The sequence below is a fragment of the Siniperca chuatsi genome, linkage group LG17 (genome assembly GCF_020085105.1).
Source record: "Siniperca chuatsi isolate FFG_IHB_CAS linkage group LG17, ASM2008510v1, whole genome shotgun sequence".
Classification (NCBI taxonomy): Eukaryota; Metazoa; Chordata; class Actinopteri; order Centrarchiformes; family Sinipercidae; genus Siniperca; species Siniperca chuatsi.
In genome coordinates this window covers 9758130-9781887 of record NC_058058.1, presented here as the reverse complement: position 1 = coordinate 9781887, position 23758 = coordinate 9758130, and the positions used below count along the sequence as shown (strand labels likewise).

The window sequence follows — 23758 nt, the reverse complement described above, 5'->3', positions numbered from 1 at the left end:
TCCTCAGAAAACACCTATTCTATTACAGCTGGCATGAATTAATTCATGGAGGCAATACCTAAAAACTGTGTGTGCTGAAGTTAGTGTGAATGATATGGAGTCACCCAGCTGAGACCCAGTTTTGCAATTTTTCCTCAAAAAATAGCCTGTGAGGAATGGAGGCAGGGAAACTGATACCTAATCTAGGTTTTAATTTCAGTCAGTTTAAATTCCTGCATTTTCTTCACCCATTGTGTTGCAACTACAGTTTTAAATTGTTTTTACAACGCTTATTTTCATCAGACATTTTCAATACAAAATGTTAAAATAATGCATATATGAACCTACAAACAGGCAGTATTTGGTAGCTCATGCACAGCTGAAACATGGAGATAAAATACTTTTATCTAACAGTAGTGAACTGATTTAAGGGTTCATTTTGCAGGATATTTGCAATCCTTAAGAAAGTGAATCCAAAAGATCTGCCAGTCAACAGCACATCTGAGAATACAAGGACAAATGTGGAAATGAGAAAAGTGTGTAATATCAAAACAACCCTAATGCACTCACTGTAAATTTACAACAAAGTAAATAACAAACATTTAAAATCAAAATCTATTGCTTTATCAACAAACACACACACTTCAAAGAGTGTGACAACATACAGTATCATCATGATTAAAAAAAACCCTAACCTATACTTAAATAAAGTCAAATTAAAGAAAATGCTTTGTAAATACTGTTTGTCTGAACCAAGCAGGAGTCAACATTTTAAGGGAGTTTTTGTCAGGCTTTTGGCTGTGTGCTGTGTAATTAATCAACTGGTAAACAGCTTATTCAGTCTGAGCCCGCTTGGCTCAATCCATCACAAGACTGCTGTCAGCAGACCGTCCTGCATGCTGCCCTCATGTCTCTTATTACGCCCTAAAGGGTAATTCAGTTAAACTAGCTCGCTCTCCAACTCACTGATTCTCTGTCTCTGACATGCTGACTTTCTCTCGCTGTTTCTTTCTCTGTCTAAGATGCTGACTCTTTCTCCACTGTGCTGACTTTCTAGCTGTCTGTCTTTTCTGTCTTCTTAGCACCTTTCTAACTGCTGTCTGAGACATATACACACGGCATAAACACATAATGTCTTATTTTTACTCAAATAAAGATAGTATTTCTTACATGCAACGCCACTGAGAACAAGGCTGTAGCCAGAAATGTAGAAATACTGAGGTTTTGGGAGTATTTAAAAAAACAAATAGAAACATTCACATTTGATCTGTTCATTTAACAGTTCAATTTAAAATGTGATCTGTCTACATTATAGTCTAAACAGTGTTTTAACCCTCTGGAGTCCAGGTTAATTTTCTGTCTTTGTTTAGCACCTTTTAAACTGTCCTCACCCCACATACATGGTATCCTTTTATTTAGCACAAACTCAGCAATACGTCTGACCTCATCATTTTGTCAATTTAACAAAATATAAAGCTTCCAAAAAAAAAAAAAAAGACAGCACCTTTAAAAATGTCAATTTGTTTAGGAATAATCACTGAAAATATTATTATAGAACAGTTCAAGGTTGTAAGAAAATATAGTTTCACTTTTTATACACACAACTACACCAGAAAAATGTAACAAATACAAGTATTAGACAGTATTCACATGTAATTTTATACCAACTTGTTTTGGGTTTTTTTTTAATTGAAAGTCTGTGTGCCTGTAAATCACTGAAAATATTACTTTTATGGTCTAAACATAAATGAGATGTGTGAAAGCCTCACATCGGCACTTTCAAGACAGAATATATAAACTCTCGTTGTTATTAAACCCCCAAATTCCCTTAAATATTACTGAGGACACGATGCTGGTGTCCTCAGTGGGAGCTACAGCCCTGACTGAGAAATAGAAATCCTATTTTTGCTTAACCTCCTTCACAGTGAGGTCAGAGGTCATCTTATTCAGCTGTATTACACAAACTTCCTTTTTTCTCTACTTTGTCTCTGACTTCCTCTAGAATGTGTCCTAATTGTCTGTCCCTTTAATTAAATAATCACTTAGTAAAGACGCTGTTGTTGTGAAGGGTCACGTAATGTGATATAAAAATGAACATCAAGCAAATACAAAACATAAATCTCCTTTGTAGGCTGTCTTTAACCATGTCAGCTGATCATAATTACCTCGCCAAATTAAATTTGAAGTTTTAGGGAGGAGTAACATGGGTACACAAATCAGGCCTATGACAAAAGATAGATGACAAGAAGAGTAGTGACATAAAGAGAAAAACTCAGAGGTGACTTAAGGGTGCTGACAATACAAACTACGTTTAAGGAGGTACCACTTTATCAGCTTAAAACAAAATACAGTAAAACAGAAGTAAAGAAGAGACTGAGGGTGTGGGCTTGGACTTCAAAGACGAAGAGAAATTTAATTTAGGAATGAGTTGGGGGATGTATCGGATCAGCTGCAGCAGTTAGTTTGATGAGACAGTTTAACATCGCCCAAGAGGGGATTTTTGGACGTGCTTGAATAGATAACTGAAAACAATTTGAGGACTTCTTACTGGAAGCATCATGTCTCATTCACAATGTCTGATTGTGCTCCTGTGTTGTCTACCTTTGGCAGGTATGTAGGACACACAAAAAAAGTTTTCAGTTAATTTAACAAGTGAAATTATTACGAGAGGACATTTAAACACTGTTTAATGTATTGTAAAATGTGTTTTCAGTAACATGATGCTAAAACTGTCTAACTTCTTCTCAACAAAAGGCAAAACAGCAATGTTCAAATATGCTAAGATTTAGAAAAAGGTTCTGAAAACTTTTGAAAAGTTTTCCTTGACGTTGTAAGGTTTGGTGTATTTACAGCTTGTTTAGTGTTTGTGTAATAACACTGCCTGGATACTGGGTGTTATTCTTTATTGCTTTAATAATTTATAAAGATTTATTCCAGCTGAAGTGTCGATCAAACTAGAATGAGTTAAGGATTAGTCAAAGATTATTCCACTGTGGTATTTTTTCCATTTTGCAGAGTGTCTCACACAAAACAATCTGGTCAGTCTCTGTTGTCTTATTTTGAATGCATTGTAATGTAAGTAAAAACTCTGGATATGTTTAGCTTGACAAAAACACTTGGAATGGGCTAGATATACTCCAAAAAACAAGGTCACAAAGAGGGGCGTGTATGGCTCTCCTTAGCTATCCTGTCTTCTGCTCTAAACACCAAAGTCCAGTGAGAATCAGTTACCAAAACAAGCATATTTCAAGAAATGGAGACACCCGAAAGTCTTCTAATGTGTATGTTATGTGTTATTCAACAGATGATTTACTATAACAGTGATTCAGCGATGTACATATACATATGCAGTAATTTCCTACCACAGTTTCTTAATATTTTTCCATTTTTTCCCCCCAGGCTGTTTGCGCTGTTACACCTGTGTATTCCCCGCATTCTCTCCTCTGGACTGCTTAAAGTTTCCTCAGGAGTGCCCAGCTGGGCAGCGCTGCCTGTCTAGTACTGCGCTGGGAAAACGGGGTGAGATCCAGATCTGTGTGTGTGTGTGTGTGTGTGTGTGTGTGTGTGTGTGTGTGTGTGTGTGTGTGTGTGACTTCTGTGTCTGTAGATGAGATTATTTTCTGAGAATCTAGGGCAGGACGGTCACAAATTGTGAGACAAAGCCTCACTGTCCAGAACATTGTCTGGGAACAGATCTGAGAAATGTATTGTACAGTGCAGTCTGTATATGGATTAGGACAGTTTTGTTTTGGCTCTGTCCTCCAGCCCACTGGATATGAAGAGAAACAGTGTTAACTAAGTTAAAGTGCTGACTTTTATCTTTAACTTAAGGCTGTTTACACCCACATCCAAAGAACTGTGTAGAAACTGTAGTCCTTTTTGTAGTTACAATTCCTACACTGCTCACCCAATATATGCCAGATGCAGCTGCATTTAAATCTCATAGTCATTGTTTTCCTTTAAATCCTATGCACAGCCAGTTCTGAGAGGCAGGTTTACTGAGTTATCTGGATAACTTTGCTGAGGAAAAACCAGAAAACTCTCAAAATCTAGAACAAAGACTGATTTAAAGGTCCAGTGTGTAGGATTTAGTGGCATCTACTGGTGAAATTGCACTTTGCAACCATTTGAATACCGCTCGGATCACCCTCCCGTTCCAAGCATGTAGGAGAAACTATGGTGGCAGTCTAGAGCCACTGTTTGGTTTGTCCGTTCTGGGCTACTGTAGAAACATGGTGGTGCAACATGACAGCCTCCATGAAAGGGGACCTACTCCCTATGTAGATAAAAACGGCTTATTCTAAAAAGGTAATGAAAACACGATTCTTATTTTCAGGTGATTATACACTAATGAAAACATACTTATAAATATTATATTCTATTTCTGCCAATAACTCCTCCTAAATGTTACACAGTGGACCTTTAAAAATCTTCTTTCAGAGTCAAAACAATTATAAAAACATATCATTGTCCAAATATTTACAGACTGCACTGTCTGATCTCTATGTGCCGTTGCTATGGATACTAAAATAAAAAATTGTGACTGGTTTTTAGGGCCTTTTCTCAGGCCTGATCATTCCTCAACTCCACAAGTGAAAAAACAAAAAGAGACAAAAGAATGACTCAGTAGATCAGATCTAAGCACCATTTCTAATCAGGCTGGTTGTCAGCTCACTAATGCCTGTGATGCCATCAAATCATGTCTAAAAATAGCTCTCCGGGCTCTGTGGGTGGGGTGAAACGATCACTGTCTCATCAGAGGCTAAAGCCCCTTTTTTACATGCACCTTAACCAGTAAATGCTCAGACAGATTTCAATGTGGGTAGAGAAGTAAAGTAGTTGTTCCTCCAACACCTGACCCAGATATCATTCAATGTTACCTTTAGAATGCACAATTTGGTAAATGTCAGATAAAAAGCAGCCAAAACACACTCATATTCTATTAAGGTAATTCTGTCATCAGCATCAATGTTATGGCCAAGTGAGACTGGGTCTTCAGTGCAAGAATATCTTTTTATCAGTACACTAGACAATATGTTGAATATGATTTCAGATGTGTTCCCTGTCATAAAATTAGGTGAAAGGTATTAAGCAGTAGGACTCATTAATGCTATGCTAAACTTCAGTAAATGGTGCAAAATTAATGAGTTTGTATGGAAGCAAAAAGAGGCCACGAGGATTTGAATTATAAAACTAGTGTAAACACCTTATTTTGAAATTTAATTACTACTGAATTTAAAATTTAAATAACACCAAATTTGTAGCACTTTGAAAACCATCTGTCTGATTTTATGTTGCTTGAATCCCCCTTTTTGAAATTTAAAGTTGTGCAATGTATTTATATTATATATATTTATTTAAGTATCCAATATTCAAATAAATACATTCCAGTTCTCAAATTAATTATTATTAATTAAAAAATAAAAATCAATTTGCTTAAATTGGAGTGGTGATATTCAGACACCAATATGCTTGAGCATCAGAGCTACTGAGGATAATCAGTCAAGCCTGAATGAAACCCATAATGCAACACTCTCCATTTAAAAAGAATATCTGCTGTTGGGTACACATAAATGCCTAATCCTCAAATATACATAAATTATATATTATATGTATAGGATTTTTTTCTCCTTATATTCAGGCCAATACATTTGCTTTTAAAATTCAAATTATTATGGCCTTTCTTTGCCTTCCACAGATTAGTTTGACCTGTGTCTCTGCTCTTATAGGCTCATTTCAAGTGACGATGTATGAAAAGAGCTGTGCCATCCCCTCCCAGTGCGGTGTGAGCGGACAGAAATACGCCTCAGGCCTCTACTTCAACTACACCAACGTCTGCTGTGATACAGACCTGTGTAACGGGGCCGTGTCCGTTGCTGCCCTCAGCTGGGGAGGAGTCGCTCTCTGCCTGCTGCCTGCACTCACTTTCCTGCTGGCCTGAGCATCAGAGATGATGATGGGCTGGAGGTCTAGATGGGGGTCACGCTTAACACCAAACATCAAAGATGTAAGTGACCTGGAAAGGATGTACACTCACAGGCACACGAGCATGCACTTGTAAGCCAGTAGGGTTTGAAAATTCATGTTTTTAATAAGAATTAACAGGTAACGTGTCCTAGTGGCCACCCAAGATATGATATCACTGATGCACTGATTATTTTCCTAACCATAGTATCCACGTATCTTCTTAAAAAAAGCTTAAAAAATAAATCAAGACTTGGTCAGACATGTGAGATTGCTTTGTCAACTGCAGTTTCCAATGTCAAGAATGAACTTTTACACCAACATGGATGAGAAGTCCTCAAAATACTCCATCTCTATTGGAGAAAAAGAAAAAAAGAGAAAAAGCGGAAATTCAAACAACTACATTTCCATGTCAAATGGCCGAAAGCTCCAGAAGAGATACTAAATGGATCTTGACGTGCGATTGTTTTATTAACTGCTTTGAAACTCAAAATATATACTGTTTGGCCATGTTGATGACCAGATAATGATGCTAATAAAACTTTAACATTAATAAACTACACTGAAGAGATGCCTTCTCAGTATTATGCTTCTTATTTGTGTGTATCCATGTTTCAGTGTATGTACATGTATTGTTTTGTTTAATTACTGCACTTGACAACATGTTTATAGTCATTGCTGTCTAAGCTTTGAACGTACTGATTGTATAGACTAGAAATGTTCTTGTTTGCACCTTTTTGTACGGCTTTTCCTTGACCATCTCCATGTTGTTACCATGGATAATGGTTAAAAAGTAAATAAAAACACATCTGTCACTATTTATTATCAAGATAATTTTTATTGGGATATTAATACGTGTGTTGTTTAATACATGTTTGTAAGAGATTTAAAGTACAAAATACATTTCAGCTGTGCTATTAGTTTGATAGTCTTCATTGTTGATTTAAACCTACTGCTTTAGTGTCCACACCACTGTTTTGATCCTGTGGACTTTTAAGCACAACTGCTTTTGACTACATGGCAGACCGCATGAAAAAAAAATTTGTATGCATAGGGGTAGGAAACCAAGAAAAAAGCACAACATTTGTCTCATAACAAAGAAAATACATGTACATGAAGATTTTAAAAAAACTGTTAGACAGTGAAGTGAAAAACAAACTAACAAAATAACATTTTAATGAATGTATCAAGTTAAATGGTCCCTGAAATTATATCAACTCCTACAGTAAGAAGTGAAAAACTCTTCCCCATTTTTCAGACATGATCCCTTTAAACGTTGGTCCATTTTAGAAAATAGGTGAAATTCACAACAATTCAGTCAAGTAAAATATACAGTATCATCTCTTTGCATTACACCTAGCAGTTCATCAAGAAAGATTTAACTTGCATGAATAAAATCATGTAGAAAAATAACCAATTGTGCTCACACTGGATGTCTAATATAACCAAAGTCTCTGTACAAGATTGTCTCTTCAAACCGGTTTAAATTGCACTTAGGTTCAATTTCTTTTTAAAAGAGCTCCACCCTGATCTGAGATACATGACACATAATGAGGCTATTTTGAGCAAAGATGTTTACACCATTACCTACTGTAATTACACACAGCCTCTATAAATGTTAATTTGCATAGTGCCGTGAAGTTAATAAAAATCCTCTAGACAAGCAGCTGCTACAGTCAGACAAGGTGTGTTATTACTGGTTTCAGTTCTTCCCAGAGGTTCAATTTCAAGTCACTTTTACAAGAATTTCAGACTTGCAAACTTCCAAGAGTGGATTAATCCTACTGGCAGCTCATGACAGTTAAGTGACAGCCTGCAATCACTAAATATACAATGTTTTTAAAATTATAATAAGCCTAGTGATATTAAATGTTTCTATTTGTCAACAAATTCCATGAAAAGACCAAAACCAACAATTCTTTACCCTCGTAACAAGTATTACCTGTGTAACCAGATTCTTATTCCTCTGTGCCACTGAGCTCCATTGTTGTCCAAAAACTATTAACAAGAGCCTAAAGCCATGCTAGCAGCACTGTGAGTCTCACTTAGTCACAGTGACTTGTAATCTGTGCTAAATGCTAACATGCTGATGTTAAGCAGGTATAATGTTTACCATGTTCACCATCTCAGTGTAGCATGTTAGCAGGCTAACATTTACTAATTACCACTGAACCCACCGTACAGCTGAGGTTGATGGTAATGTCATGAGTTTTGGAGGTTTTTGGGCATAAACCAAAGTATTGGACAAATTAAAAGTCTGATCTGATGACGGTACTAGATGAAACGTTAAGGGATCACCAATGTTATTACAATTTCTCCTGAGGGGGACATGGATGCCTGAACCAAATTTCATGGCAATCCATCCACCAGTTGTTGAAAAAAATTTAACTTCACCTTCTGCTGTAAATACCCACTAGAGCAACTATTTATTCCTGTTTGAATGACATTTGTTAAAAACTAGAGCTCAGCAGTGTTAGGAAACTACTTTATCTAAGTATTAAGTGACAAAGTAACGTGTTGTTGGATTTGGTCTTTGTTGACAATAAGGAAAACATAGAATATCGTTAGCCTAATCCTTATAACAGCCTACAATCTAAAGCTCTGACTGCTATTTTCATTTTAAACATTTTACATGTTTATATTTAACTTCCTGCTTTTTTTTTCTCCCTCATGAGAAACATGTGACATAACAGGCCTTGAGCCCTGAGCAACTGGAGGAGGCAGGACAAGTGCTTTCAGTGTAGCACTTTAGCAGTTAACAACAGCCTATTTCTTCATCCACAGCAACTTCATTACACTTACAACCTGATCTCTTTCCTTTATATGACACAAAAACGGATCCTTCATACATGATAGGCAGAACAAAATAAATTGTTGGCAAGGGGCCCTGATAGCGGATCACAAACAAGCTTGGTAATCTTGAATAATCCTCCGTGCCTGCTGTGGGAGCAGAAAGGGGAAGCCCGAGTCTATTGAAATAGTTTCCTGTCTCTGTAACTGTTTGCAGCTCTGCCTGCCTAAAGCGAGACCTGGTCTGCAGGCCGGGTAAGGAAAAGCACCCACCTTCCTCTCTGAGATGCACTATGAAGAGTATGAAACATTTAAAATAGAAGTTGGCTTCAATAATAAATCTTGCAATCTAGCAATTAAATGTTAAAGGCCTTGTTCCCTCTGTAACGAAATAATAAAGTTCATGTGACACATCTGTGATTACAGACAAACCACAAAAGACACTTTGGCTGGTGAGCTGGTGCTGGTATGCATTTGTCATTTTAAAAATAAATTTCCCCATTTCCTTAATACCAAGACTGAAAATGTTGAATCAGCGTGTTCAAGGCTTGCAAGTTAATAGTTAAAGTTTGATCTGGTTGGCAGCTTTGAATATACTGTAGCAAATATCATTAAGAAGGGAACAAGGAACATTTTCAACTTTACAGTGTGCATCTATGATGGTGAAACTGTGTACAACTGTAGTTGTAAGTGTTTGAAAATGTTCATGTAAGTGTGTGCACATGTACAGTGTGTGTGTGTGTGTGTGTGTGTGTGTGTGTGTGTGTCTGTGTGTGTGTGCCTGCAAGCAACATGACCAACAAGTAACCAGAAGTTAGTTAATTTCCTAGAGAGCTGAATGTCCAGGAAAACTCGGATGATATGTGGAAGTCAACAAGCTTGTCAGCTAAATTGATTTAGCCACAGCTGACTTTTCTTTTGTGCATGTGTTTATTTTTAAATCAGCTTATCTGATTTCTGTGCTTCCTTGTTTCCCTATTGATGTAAACAGATCCACGTGGCAAATAAAATCCCTTTTAGGAGGAAAACTACACGAATAAACATCTCTAAAGAAAACCTAAGAGTAAAGTTTGATAGGAGTAAACTTACTATATTGGGGCATCAGAAGGATCTAACATTATAAAAAGGTCGTAGAAAAGGTTTCAGTCGTAGTCATCTGGACACTTTTCAGAATCAAGACGTTTCGGCTCCCATCCGGAAGTCATTCTCAATTGTGAAACGTCTCGATTCTGAAAACAGTGTCCAGATGACTACGACTGAAACCTTTTCTACGTTGAACACTCTTGGACGAATGAGGGACTACACCGTCTTATTATCAAAAGGTGATATCCACTTTTAAAGCAGCACAAAAAGCCACTTGAGAAACAGATCGACCAAGTTGCTTACAGAGTGAATGCTCTGCATGTGCAAGTGATGTAAATGTGTGTTGTTTTTGTGCTTTTGTATGTTGTTCTGCTGGTGTATTCATGACTTGTGCATCCTTGTCCTCCTACTTGAGAGCTTTAGCTACAGACGAGTAGGCGATGTGGATCTCGTCATCGATTGGGCAGGTGGAGGCAAACTCCTCCCTGGCATACGCAGCGTTCAGGTACCTCCAGAGGTTTGTCAGAGACTGAGGGATGCTGAAGTTTCTGTATTTTAAACACACCACCTGGAGAGAGAAAAAGAGAAAGAGTTTGAGAGATGGAATCAACAAACCGTGCTGGACACAAGCCTTCAGTTTTCAGACCAAAAACATGGATTTATAATCTATTCATCCCAGGCCCCCAGTGCTGCACATCTTAAAACAGAAGATTACCTTCACGATGTGGAGCTTAGGCAGCAAGTTGCAGTCAGCCAGAGTAAGCTCTTGGCCGTCCAGGAAGGGGCGGGATGAGGAAGTGACCTCATCAGCGCTATTCTCGTCAATCTCGTCAGGAAGTGGGGAACCGAGGAAGTCATCCAGCTTCTTCAGAGCCTTCAGCAGGCCTTTCTCTAGATCTGAGCGCATGTGCATACACAGAAAATAATCAAATACAGTGTGTAATCAAAGCCAAAGGGATAGTTTGAATTCAGACTAATGCAGTTTAAAAGGCTGAAATGAGTGAGTGAATTTATTTTTAAAAGAAATAACAGAGTAGATTAAATAAACACACAATTTTCACCCAACAACAGTGACATTTCCAATTAGATCACCCAACACAGAGGGCAGCAGGTGACCTGTTTGCACTGAGGCAGAAAAGCTCAGACCATAATGTTATTAACTGGGATGCTCCCTGCTGGTTTTCTGTCCATCAGAGGAGCTCAGCAGTATTTGTTACAGAAAATACCACCAAAAATAAAACAGTGTCTACTAGAAAAGTAAAAAACAAAGTCTGGATGAAGCAAGCAAGTTTTATTCTACTGTAAAGACTCAAATTATACTTCTTATATTGAAATATTAGACCCACATACTTTCGTTGGCCTGAGGGTTTGAGTTCTTGACGTAAGCGGAGAATTTGGAGAAAACATCCATGCCTGCTGTGTTGGACTCTGGGTTACGAGCAGCCAGACGGGGATACCTAAACAAACAGAGAGATTGATGATGATTCACATATGATCATCACATCACAAAAAAAAAATTCACATTAATGAAATATGAACTGTAAAAAGCTTAGACCGAGAAGGTTTATACAGGAAGACACAAAAACTGCAAGAAGTCAAAGTAGGAGGCAACTAGGGCTGCAACTAACGATTATTTTCATTATCGATTAATCTGCCACTCATTTTCTCGATTAATCCATTAATTGTTTGATCTACAAAAGGTCAGAAAATAGTGAAAAATGCCTTCTAAAAACCCAAGAATACATCTTCAAATGTTTGTTTTGTCTGACAAAGTCCAATAATATTCAATTTACTATCACATAAGACAAAGAAAAGCAGCAATTCCTCACGACTGAGAAGCTGAAGCTAGGAAATGTTTGGTATTTTGGCTTGAAAAATGACTTAAATGATGAATCGATTACCAAAATGGTTGCTGACTAATTTTCTGTTGATCATTTCAGCTCTAAAAAAAAAACACCTAAATGAAACGGATTTGTAAAACAGATGGATGGAGTGATTACTTGGGAGGGCAGAGGTTTTCCTCCAGGAACTCCTCGATCTTGTTGGTGTCAGTTTTCACCTCGCTGCCGTACAACAGGAAGGGAGGCTGGGCACCTGGAGCCAAGTCCTTCAAGATGTCTGGCTTCCTAAAGGTGGACAGAAACAAAGAAAGTCAGATGGAGACAGAAACAAAGAGACAGACATCCAGCAAAAGAGATGAGGGGGTTAAACAGCAGGAGAGAGATGGAAGATAAGGGGAAAAAGGAAAGGAAAATTGAAAACAAAACTTTGAAACCACAGGAAATTACTTGTTTGCTAACTAAGACCTGCCCAGCTGTCACTAAAATCAATGCCAGAGTAGCTTTATATCTTTTAACACTCGATATCTGAGTGAAATGTTCCTTTACTGAACGGTACATTTGGGAGCATTAAAACAGTAGGCGGCCATTCCTCTGTTGTGCCAATAGAAACCCGCAGCACACGTGTAAGGCCAGTGTTTTCACCTCTTCATATCCACTGTGGTAACATCAAAGGTGACTCCTTTCAGCCACAGCACCATGAAGAGACGCTGGGAGAAGGGACAGTTGCCGATGCTCTGACCATCGCTCCCCGCCTGGGACACAAAAACAGAGAAAATGTGCACCACTTCATGTAGTTGCTTACATGTTTATCTCACGTAGTGCCATTGGGTAGAGGCACAAACAAGGACGAGGGGAGTACGTCATGAATATTGCTGCCTCTTTTCAGTTGAATTTTCTCTCTTTTTGTGTGAAAAACTAAATAAAAAGATATGAAATGAAAGAAAATGTGCACCAGACGTTTTCACTCTTTAACCAAACTGCAAAGTCAGCACTCAGGATATTTGTCACAGAAAAAAATAATAAAAAATTACTACACACACCCACCATCAACCATGTTGGAAACCTAATGCAGAGCCCTAACCTTGTTTACAGACAAAGGAAGAAAATGACAAAGAAAATGAGCTAAAAGTAAGTAATAAAACAAAACATTTCTCTGCTCTACAGCATAAACATGAACTTCACGCTTTAACTCAGGGTTTGATCCCTTCGAGTCAGCAGCAGGTCTCTGTTTAATTTAAAAGAGCATTGACAAAAACAACTTGATCTGACATGATACATTGATTAACTGATTGTCAGAAAATTTATCAGCAATTATTATAATAACAATTTTAAAGCCAAAATGCCAAAAATGCTCTGGTTCCAGCTTCTCAAAAAGTTTTTGCTTTTTTTTGTCTCATATGTTAGTAGGGCTGCAACTAATGATTATTTGATTAATCGGCCAGATATTTTCTCCATTAATTGATTCATTACTTGGTCTATAAAATGTAAAAAAATAAATAAAAAAAAGTGAAACATCACAGTTTTTCAAAATCTTCATATGTCTTGTTTTGTCCGACCAAAACGCAACAATATTCAGTTTACTATCACATGGGGTAAAGAAAAGCACAACAACCTCATAAATGAGAAGCTGCAACAAGGTAATGTTTGGTATTTTTAGTTGAAAAATGACTTTAAACGATTAACTGATTGTCAAAATAGTTGCCAGCAATCGACACATTGGGCTCTAGGTTTTAAAACATTTCCTGACATTTTGTAGACTAAATGATTAAAGCTGATACAATTAGTTGATCGACAGAAAATTAGTCAGGAATTATTTTAATAAATTGATTCAAAACTTTTCAAACAAAAATGACAACCTTTCTCTGGTTTCAGCTCCTCAAATGTGCAGATTTGCTGCTTTTCACATTATAAACTGAGCATCTTTGGTTTTTGACAAAACAAGCTATTTTAAGACATCACACTGGGCTCTGGAAAATGGTGATGGGCCTTTTTCAACATTTTCTGACCATTTCATGACCAAAAGATTAATAAATGAATGGAGAAAATAATTAGCAGATTAATCCATAATAAAAATAATAATTAGCTGCAGCGTTAGAAGCAACATAATTCATTCTTGCATTCAAGTAGAGCTTGCAGGCTACTCAGGAAATGATTATACAGCTTTAAAATGTTCTTTGTATGGCTGCAGGAAGCCATACGTCATGTTCAGCCATTCTGTATATCTGCACTGTGGTCTGAAGTCTGAAGGTCTACAGTATAAGCTTACAGTTACAGTAAATCAACAGTTACTTTCTGTTTCTAATGTGAAACTATACCTATATATTATGTTAATTTAAGGGTATCAAGTGTCATTGGAGAGGTTGACCAGAAACCAGGTTTTAGAGAAGTTACAACAACATCTTTCACCCCTGAAGAAGAGGAGAAAAAAAGTAGAGGGTGGCGCACATGTTCACGTGTTCATACAGAGGAATCATTATGGAAACTTGTGTAAGAGCATGAGGGGAGGCAGAGAAAGACTTATTTGTTATATTATATTAGAGCCTGTTTTTGGCTCAAAGAAATTTGGATTAGCCTGCGTGGCCAGTATACTAAATATAGATTAAAGTCGGCTGCCCATTATCTTAACGTGCATTTAATTAGATTAGCCTTACTGTCACTTATAAGCCCGGTGAGTCAGCAGAGGTGGTCTAACTGACATGAATAGTATAACACAAACACTGTCATTTAAAACGTACAAGGTGACATTATGTCGCCACATATTGACAGGGTGAGATACCTTATCAGCTTGTAATAACAACAAATTAAGAATACTTAAGAAATGATAAGATAACAAACATTTAAACACACTTTTAGATAAATTAACGTCACATAACGTCACTTTCTGGGTGTGATGGGGTTTTTTAAGGTCACCATTCAATCAATCGCTTACCTTCACGAAAAGTTCAACTTTGGGCAAATTCGCGTCGCTCATCTTCACCTGCTGATGCACGAGACCTGTTTTTAAAGTGGGAAACAGACATAAACAAGTGGTTAAAATAAAGGTGAATAAAGCCCAAAGTTGCATTTTCTAAACGAGAAACGAGACGAGTTCGAAACTCGGGCAGCCAAGCCCATCTTCCGCTACAAATCCCAGTGAGTAAATGACAAATGAAACATTGTAACAGCAACACAAGCAGCGCAAACGTTAAACAACGCAAACATCAGCTTCTTAAAGCTCAAAATATCAAATTGTAGGTACTTTTTGAGTCTGCAGAGCCTACCTCAAAGTGCTGAGAGTTGTCGCTAACGCCTGTGGCTGCCTGCTGGTCGTTTCCCCTCCCAGTTCTGCTGCCTCTCAGGCGGCTGCAGCTGCACTACATCACCACAGCTCCTCCATTTCCTGGTGGTGCACGACGGGTTGAGCTTTCAGCAATAAAAAGCGCGGACTGAGAGGAGGAAGAAGAAGAAGAAGAAGTAGAAGAAGAAGTAGAAGAAGAAGAAGAAGAAGAAGAAGTAGTAGTAGAGGCAACAGTGGAAAGTTACTAAGTACTTTCACTGAAGATACTAAAGTACAGTTTGATCTTTACTTGAATATTTCCATTTTATGCTTTTTTATACTTCTCCACTACTCCACTACATTTATTTGACACATGTAGTTACTGGTTACTTTTCAAATTAAGACTTTAAATAAAACATTTAAAAATATGATCAGCCTATAAAATACAATTTGTTAAAGATTAAACCAGTGGCTGGTCTGGTTTGTCTCAGATGTCTAAATAATATATGTAATAATATAATATTTCACAGAAAATCAAAGATTAGAGAAAAGTCCAAAATATTAAGACAGATATGTGTAGCAGAACTTTGTTCATCATCTCAAGACCCCGCAGATTTATTTTGGGACCCTTTGGAGGGGCCCGACCCCTGGGTTGGGAACCACTGGACTAAACTACGAACTTCACTGTATAAGAAAATAAAAATTAGCTCCACTGCCTGCTACTTGCGCATTGATCAGTATTAATAATTCTAATAATGTAAAATATAATATAAAATATCTAATTTTCAGAATTATGTACTTTTAATTTTGATACTTTGAGTACATATTGATTATAAGACTTCTGTAGTTGAATGACTTTTACTTGTAATGGAGTACTTATACATCATGGTATTGGTACTTTTACTTAAGTAAAAGATCTGAGCGCTTCTTCCACCACTGAGTACTCAGATGCAGAACAATACCACAGTGTAAAAATACTCTGTTACAAGTAAAAGTCAAAATTATACTTGAGTAAAAGTACATAAGTATTACCAGCAAAATGTATTTAAAATATCAAAAGTACTCATCATGCAAAATTAGTGTTAAACTATGGAGCCTTCGAGGCCCCGAAAGATGATATTTTTTTATGCCCACAAGATAATAATTTGTACACACAAGTTATTATCGTGTGCAACAAGATAAAATATATATTTTTTCCTGACTTCAGGGGCTCTCAGTTTACATACAACTTTATAATTCTTATAAGTACATGATGACCTCACACACAACTCCGACCTGAGTCTGTCTAATCAGACACAAAACTGAAAACACGATAGGAACACCTGCAGCATACATTTTAATACAGTCCAATTTAGCAGCCGAAATAATACATTTGTATACTCTGGTGGTGATTTTTGTGAGGCTTTCTTGTTGTGTTGGATTGCATTATATTGTAGTTGTTGTTTTTGTGCCCCCTGTACTCGGACTCATACTCAGGTGCGGTCTCCAGTGGGTTTTATCATATAAATACAGAACATGTATGCCTAAATGTACTTTAAATGTTCCATATCTGCATATGGACCTTAAAGTAAAAAGACATATATGCTTATTGACTGAATAAAAAATGAATTTAAAAAAGAAATGTCTTAAGTTGACTCCCATATCTCATATCCCATTAATCCTCAACACTAACAAAAGGAAATTTATACATACACTCTACGAGATATATGATATCTTGAAGGTCTTTTATTGAGAGTGTCATGACTGTCTGCATCCTCTGTTGGCATGGTTACTGTTGCCTAGAAGAACTTTTGTGAATATTGTCAGCAAAATAATACAGTAGGTACTAAGCAAGACAGCCTTAGTGACATCTATAAAACCTGTGCTCTTCTTGTACTTTTATAAGCACTGCAGGACGCTGCTGTGTAGTATTATGTACTGTGGGTGTCTGCCATGTACTTCGATAGTCCGATGATTGTTTTTACTGTGTATGTTTTTATTGTGCATGTTAGGTTTTGTGCCCACACTGCAAACTGTCATACCAGCAGTCGAGATGGGACAGTGGGTGCATCTTTTTCTTAATGTAATGGAAAAACAGCTCACATTGTTTATGTAACTTGCACTCATTTGAAATCACCTTTGAGCCACAGTACTGAAATGGAGGACTACAAAATATTACAGACTTTTTTTTCTCAGGTAAACACAGTTAAAAGCCACAAATGAGTTAGGAAGGGACTTTAAAATGAGAGAGATAATTAAGATGTACATGCATGCTTAGGGTAAAATGAATGTCAGTATGTCTCAAACAGTCAGCTTAGCTTTGTTGGTTGTTCCTGGAAATAGAAACCACAATGTATACAAAATATATATGAATATTTTGTTCAAAATTCATCACAATACTTTACTGTATGTTTTGCAGTATAGTAAAGAGCCAGTAGAGGGGAATATTGAGCTTTACGTTGCTTGTTGCTCTCAGAGGAGAAATAAGATGTGAAAAAGTCCTGCTGGGCTGTCAGTTCAATGTAACACTGAGAGTCAAAGCTTTAATTCAGATACAGTGTGCTCCCTTTATGGAGGCCCAAACTGCGATCCAGGGACCTCCAGGAATCCTTGAGGAACTTCCAGGGGACAGTTTGAGGAGAGTTTCATCTATTTAACCCATGAGAGACAGTGTAAGAATGTAATTCTGCTGAGAGGTTTAGAAAACACCAGTATTTAGTCCAGTTTTAATTTAGTTGCGTTTGAGCTTAAGATTTCATTTTATTTATTTATTTATTTTTTTGGTCAAACTACTGTTTCCATGGTCAAGACTGAACTTTCACCCTGGCTGAGAAAGCAGACTTTAAATGTGAATTTGCTACTCCGTCAAATAAGGGAAAAAATAAAGATCTACATAACGTACAACATGTTTGCCTTCTTGTCTTTTGATCTGTAATTTAAGTGACATATTCTTTCAATGTTTTTGATAACGTTGGGTTTTTTGTAAATAATTGGGTGCAACTATTTTTGTATATCAAAAAATCTAAGCATGCCAGTTATAGAGGGACTTTTAATAGTACATATTCTTTACTGATATTATATAATATATACTTTGGCTGATTGTTGGACTTTTTTCTAATTTAAAAACATTGAATATAGTGTCCAAAGCATGCTTGCTCTGTTTTGCAGACACTTTAGATAATGCTTGTGCAGCTTGTGATGCACCAGAGGGCATCCTTGGTTTTGAAATGACTTGCAGGTTGGGTGGTGAGCATCAGATTGTCTGTGGAGAAAACAATAGTGCATAGTAGACTGTAGTTGGCAAGTTTTGACATGGCACAGCACAGAGCTTTCTCACAAAACAAGTCCTGCATATTACGTGCAAACAAACCTGTTTTGTGTCTCTGTGAATAATAAAACAGTAGCCTCTCATGCTCATTAGTCATATTTTTTAAAGAAATAGTTCACCCATATATGAAGGCACTCTTATCTAATGTAGCTCATCTGTCTGTCAGCTTGTCCCATATGCATTTCTATATAAGCCTGTTTCAAATTATTGGTTGACTTTTTCTCAAAAACATACATATGTAGCAGTTTTAGCAACATATGCTCAGTCTATTTTAGTCAGGAGCTCCCGTATACTGTATATCAGCCACGGTAGAGACACCCCTTGTTTAATTTATGTCTTTGTGGAACAGATTAATATAATAATCTGGGAGATGGTTGATATGGAACTGTAAGACATAATGTTTTGATTTTTAAGTGAATTATCTATTCATTGTTTTTAGGGATATTTTTATTTTGCTACTCAGGGTGCTGAATTGAATCAGTGTTTTCCTCAAACTGTAACTGTTTGTTTACACACTGACTGACCCCACATCCTTCAGTCCAACACCAGGACTTGGTCTGGACAGGCAGCTGTTTTTGTTTTGTGACTATAGATTTTATGACTAATTTATGCTCTGCAGCAGTGTCACTGGAAGTTTTTATTTTTCAGGGAAGCATTTTCTTGATGAAGGATATAATTTAATGGGCTACAAAAGGCACAGAAAAGAAAGAAAACTTAACAACAGTTGTGATATTTTATAAAATTTTAAAAGCTAACCACTAATCTGAATAGATTTTATCAATGTGTTGAGTTTAGAAATACTGAGGTCATGGGTAGAAGCACCTTCCCTCTCAGAAATTCTCTAAAATGTTTTAATTATTTGGATTTATCATATTTTATTCATTCAGTTCGCTGTTAAGTTATATTTTATACGTTTCCACTGCAAATCAACATGTGCTTATAAACTCAAAGCAAATAATGAACTAAAATAAGTATATCATTATGATTTCACTTATTAGGAAATTAGGGACCCGTAAATAAAGCATTGCTGTTTTATCTCCCAACATAAAGCTCTTAAAGCTCTTCTGAAGCCCTCTCCACGCTGCCAGGAATTGAATTCTGGTGGTAAAATACTGAATTCTTTACTGTTTTATTTATTTTTTGGCCTCAAAGTAGTCACATTTAAATAAACTGAGACACAAGGCAGAATAATAGGTTTGAATGATTCCTTTTAATGATGCATCATGAATTGCTCTTTGATACATGGTAAATAGAACAAATCGTAGTAAAGTATTCTGATTTATGGCCTACTGATTAGTTCACAACAGAATAAGTGCAAACAGTAAAAGGGAAAAAATCAACTTAGGGGGTTATGGAAACAGAGGCCAATCAGGTGAAACTACAACTCCTACAAGCCCCACAGAGAGGAGAGGACGGCAGCACAGAGGGCCACAGTCAGAGGGAGCTGGACAGAAGTGGCTCCATTGCACAGATTTGTTGTACAACACTGGAAACTGGCGGTGTAACCAGCACCCAGGATGTTGCCAGTCAGCGTCTTCCCACACAGGTCTGAGTCCAGGCAGCCGCGGGTGTGCAGGGTGATCGACTGCGTAGCATTGAACTCTGGGAAGGATTGGAAACAGAAAAAGGACGTCAGCAAATGTAAAATTTAAAGGGAGCGTTTTTTTTTTCTGTCACCAGCAGTTGGTTTGAGTTGAATATTCTGTTGCCATAGCAACCGCTACTGACAGAGTTCCATGGCAGTTTAACTGACACTGTTACGTCCTCCATTTTGTCAGATCTGTGACCAAGCAAATATTCACAGGCATCTTTTATCTACTCATCATCTGTAGGTACTCTTTTAATTACATCTGTTTTGGGAATGTTGATTTATGATTTGTTTAGTTTTGTGTGATCAGTTCACTGCTAACCTAACCTAGCTGTCTTGGGCTAATGTGTTGCTAATACAACATGCTAAGTAACTATTAATTTACTGTTGCGCTAACTGTTACATGTTTTTACTGTTTTTACTTTTACTCTTGTGGACACACTTTATGTGTGTGTTTACTGAATTGATTACTGTGTTTTACTTCCTACGGGAAGTTAATTTTGATCCACGTGTGATATTTTGTTTCAATAGCGTAATTAATTTGACTGTTAAGTCTATACTTTTGTGAATCTGGGTTTCTTGTTACTGTGCTAGTTAATTTTTTACAATACCTTATTCTAAGAATTGGTTGTGGTATCTTATTGTTTTCTTATTTGTAATTACTAAATATTGAATTAGTTATCCAATACTGTTTTTATAGTTTAATATTTGTTTCCAGTGAAGACTTCAAAGGCCAACTCCTGTCGTCAACCTTTATTGGAAGAGTGTTTAGCTCACTGCATAGCTTTGCAACTGGGCAGAATAAGCACCATGGGTAGAATAATGTGGACTTTATAATTACTCATGATGCAAATCTCTTTTCAGTTTAAAAAACTAGTAAAAAACTTGTTTTCAATCATGGCATGTCTGTTATGTGCCCTTGTTGAGACTGTTACTCTTTTGGCAAGATTTTGTTGTCCATTTCAAATTTTACCACATTAAAAATTCATCAAAGAAGCTTCTTTAGAATCTCTTCAGGTTTGCTGGGGGTTCCCTGATGAAGTAAAACGTGTTGTTTTTACCATCTCGCCTCAAGGTTAATTTAGTAGCTGTTCTGGAGCTTTTGATTGTATCACACAGTCCTCATCAGCAGACTGAGTTTGCTCAATTGCCATGGAACTGTAGATGTTCAAAGTTTTCATGTTATTTAATTCAAACCTTCATGGAAAGTTTGAACATTTCTACATGGCAATTGGGCAATTGAAGACCATGTCATAAAGTCGAAAGCTCCGAAACAGCTACATAATGGATGTTGATGTGAGATTGTTTTGACCACTGCTGTTTTCCAGGGACAAGAATGTAGTTAAAACATCATTATTTATACATATTACTTGTCTTAAGTGGGTTTTAATGAGAATGTAAAGTTCCTGAAGTAGTATTCAGGAAGCCCCAAGTTCGTATTAGTCATGATTTTGATGGTAATTTATTTAATTTGGTAATGGTATTTCATTATACATGTCTCTATGTTGTAGTTGAATGTCCAACTTTGTAGTGTATTCACAGTATATTCAGTGTGTTGTAGAGGTTTCCTTACGTGCTTCTCCACGGTAGCAACTCTCAGTCGCATTATTACATGTGATGTCGCTTCCGAACAGACACGTCCCAAATACACCAAGAGGGCACTGACGACAGCTCAGGCATTGTGCTGTTCAATGAAAAGAAAATATGTGATAATAAGATTCACAGTAACTCACTCAGAAACGTAGTTTGGAGGTTTTGTATGCAACAGTACGAGGAAGTTTCTGGGAATCTTGTTTTGGTTTGAATTTTCAGAAGCTGTTATCACCCTGGCTTGGCATCTGAAATATCTTTAATAACATTTGTTCTACTTCTCTGTCATAAGTCAAGTTGCTGTGAGAACACTGACTGCAAAAGGAGGAAGAATAAATTACATGTTCACCTTAAAGCCCTAAAGGGTTTTGTGAAGTGATATTTCCGTGATTTAATTATAAGAAGATGAAAAACGGATGACAGACGTTACACCCTGTCACTCTACTGTGTCATCTTCTGAAAGATATAGTTTTATAATTATTTTACTACTAATACTAATGCTGACAATAATCATAATAATTCTTAAAATCACAAATATCTCTACAACCTGTGATCATCCTCCAGCCGTTTTCCTTTAAAGGAATAGTTCTGGGAAACACACGTATTCCCTTCCTTGCTGAGAGTTAGATGAGAAGATCGATATCACTCTAATGTCTTTATGTTAAATATGAATCTACAGCCAGAAGATGGTTAGCTTAGCTTAGCACGAAGGCTGGGGGAAACACCTAAGCCTGGCTCTTAGACACCAAGGGCAAGACATGATGATGATTATGATTGATGAGCTACCTGCCAAGTAAGAACCCATTTGTTAGTTTGGTGTCAATTGATCAAAAAATATGAGCTGAAGCAGTTGAAGCTTGTCAAGGGATGAATAATGAGTTAAATTAGTTAGACTCTGGTGTGTTAGAGTGGGGAGATACCTAAACATGCATGGCAGTAGGTCTCCAGGAGCAGGGTGATCAAGATGTTCATTGTGCATCACCCGGGTCGTGAACTCACAACCTTTACCACTAATGGCACGTCGTGATCACGTTGAACTACCCGCAGAAACACAAAAATTGGAGGTAGCTTCACACTAAGACTTATGCAACCACCAGGGTTGTGATAACGGCGTAAAGGCAGATTTCAAACTTGTGTCAAAAATTCAGTTATCAAGACAAATTCTGAAAATTTGTGGACTTCATCTAGGAAACAAATTACATGTCTGTAATTTATTTTTACAAAGATTGATTGCTCCATAAATGACAAACAGATGATTAAAGATGTTAAAGATATTTCCATTGAAACTGAAAATTCAGTTTTTGAAATATAATTCTGAAATTTACCACACTACAGCTACCATAACTACAACAAACATTGGAGATCTATTTTATCGAGAATTTGCAGTTGCTGTTTACCGTACTGTTTACTGTTTGAATAATGATAATAATAATAATAATAAATAAATAAAAATAAAAATAAATACAAATAATAATAATAATAATAACACTGGCAATTCCAAGAACATCTGGCAGCCTAGATGCCCGTTCCCAAATAATAATAACACTGGCAAATATACTATATACTATATTTCTAATTATAGTGAATAAAGGAATAGTTTTCCTTATAAATTCTCCATTTGCTTTAGTGTACTTGTTCTTTCATTTTCACCTGAGGGGTCAGACATTATTCTTAACTTACCTGCTGCAATGAAGGCACTCAGGACAGTCACTGCTTTCCAAAAGTTATTCATCCTTCTTGGGTTTACGAGGTCAACGGATTCCTTTTTTTAAAAATGAACTTAAACGTCTAAATCCCTTCTAAATCTCAGTCAAGTGAGCTTTTGAGACAAGAATGACAATGACAAGAATTCAGGAAAGACTCAATGAACAAACAATGTCCAAGAATGAGGTTCATCAGGTTTTGTGTTCCAGCTACGTGAAGAGGAAGCAAGTGTCTGGTCATTACTGGAAAACTCCACTCAGATAAAACATTCACAGCCTAGAGGAAAACTCGGTCATTAAGCTTGAGCATGAACAACTTTTATTATTTGTTCACCTAATTTAAAACATGCAGTAAAAGGTTTCATGCAATTAAATGTTTCCTTTGTGGTAGAGCATAGTTTTTCAAATTTCACGAGACGCTGACATGGACTGAACAATATGTTAATACATTGAGCTTTTATACTGTGCCTATATTATCCCAAATTTACTGGCATGGAGGCTACAACAATGGGAGTATCACAATATTGGAGTGTATTCAAGGTTCATCAAGTTTGGCAAATGGCCATTAGGGTGGCGCCCAAAGCAGCCGTGAGAGGGAGCTGGACAGATGTGGCTCCATTACAGCAGTCAGTGCTGCAGCAGGTCTTGGTGATGGTG

At 36.9% G+C, this 23758-nt stretch overlaps 3 protein-coding genes across 3 annotated transcripts; 1 reads left to right on the top strand and 2 right to left on the bottom strand.

Annotated features, from left to right (window-relative positions):
• Positions 1–1723: 1723 nt before the first annotated feature.
• Positions 1724–6761, top strand: LOC122863860 (prostate stem cell antigen-like). Its single transcript, XM_044170672.1, has 3 exons — positions 1724–2589; positions 3379–3498; positions 5709–6761. The coding sequence occupies exons 1-3, from the start codon at positions 2538–2540 to the stop codon at positions 5918–5920; spliced, it is 384 nt and encodes a 127-aa protein (XP_044026607.1). The 5' UTR covers positions 1724–2537; the 3' UTR covers positions 5921–6761.
• Positions 6762–15077, bottom strand: clic1 (chloride intracellular channel 1). The gene is made up of 7 exons (XM_044170670.1): positions 14918–15077; positions 14587–14651; positions 12300–12409; positions 11817–11942; positions 11167–11273; positions 10532–10713; positions 6762–10384 (listed from the first exon to the last, which is right to left on the bottom strand). The coding sequence occupies exons 2-7, from the start codon at positions 14626–14628 to the stop codon at positions 10223–10225; spliced, it is 729 nt and encodes a 242-aa protein (XP_044026605.1). The 5' UTR covers positions 14629–14651; positions 14918–15077; the 3' UTR covers positions 6762–10222.
• A 4334-nt stretch (positions 15078–19411) lies between these two features.
• Positions 19412–23527, bottom strand: LOC122863857 (sperm acrosome membrane-associated protein 4-like). Its single transcript, XM_044170668.1, has 3 exons — positions 23079–23527; positions 21382–21492; positions 19412–19822 (listed from the first exon to the last, which is right to left on the bottom strand). The coding sequence occupies exons 1-3, from the start codon at positions 23128–23130 to the stop codon at positions 19608–19610; spliced, it is 378 nt and encodes a 125-aa protein (XP_044026603.1). The 5' UTR covers positions 23131–23527; the 3' UTR covers positions 19412–19607.
• Between the last annotated feature and the right edge of the window lie 231 nt (positions 23528–23758).

Coding starts and splice junctions, on each gene's coding strand:
- LOC122863857 (XM_044170668.1), bottom strand. CDS start 23,130: ATGAATAACTTTTGGAAAGCAGTGACTGTCCTGAGTGCCTTCATTGCA. Junction 21,493..23,078: donor GAGTGCCTTCATTGCAGCAG/GTAAGTTAAGAA, acceptor TTCATTGAACAG/CACAATGCCTGAGCTGTCGT. Junction 19,823..21,381: donor TTGCTACCGTGGAGAAGCAC/GTAAGGAAACCT, acceptor AATCCTTCCCAG/AGTTCAATGCTACGCAGTCG.
- clic1 (XM_044170670.1), bottom strand. CDS start 14,628: ATGAGCGACGCGAATTTGCCCAAAGTTGAACTTTTCGTGAAG. Junction 11,943..12,299: donor ACCACAGTGGATATGAAGAG/GTGAAAACACTG, acceptor GTCCACCTTTAG/GAAGCCAGACATCTTGAAGG. Junction 11,274..11,816: donor GAAAACCTCTGCCCTCCCAA/GTAATCACTCCA, acceptor CTGTTTGTTTAG/GTATCCCCGTCTGGCTGCTC.
- LOC122863860 (XM_044170672.1), top strand. CDS start 2,538: ATGTCTCATTCACAATGTCTGATTGTGCTCCTGTGTTGTCTACCTTTG. Junction 2,590..3,378: donor GTGTTGTCTACCTTTGGCAG/GTATGTAGGACA, acceptor TTTTCCCCCCAG/GCTGTTTGCGCTGTTACACC. Junction 3,499..5,708: donor TACTGCGCTGGGAAAACGGG/GTGAGATCCAGA, acceptor CTGCTCTTATAG/GCTCATTTCAAGTGACGATG.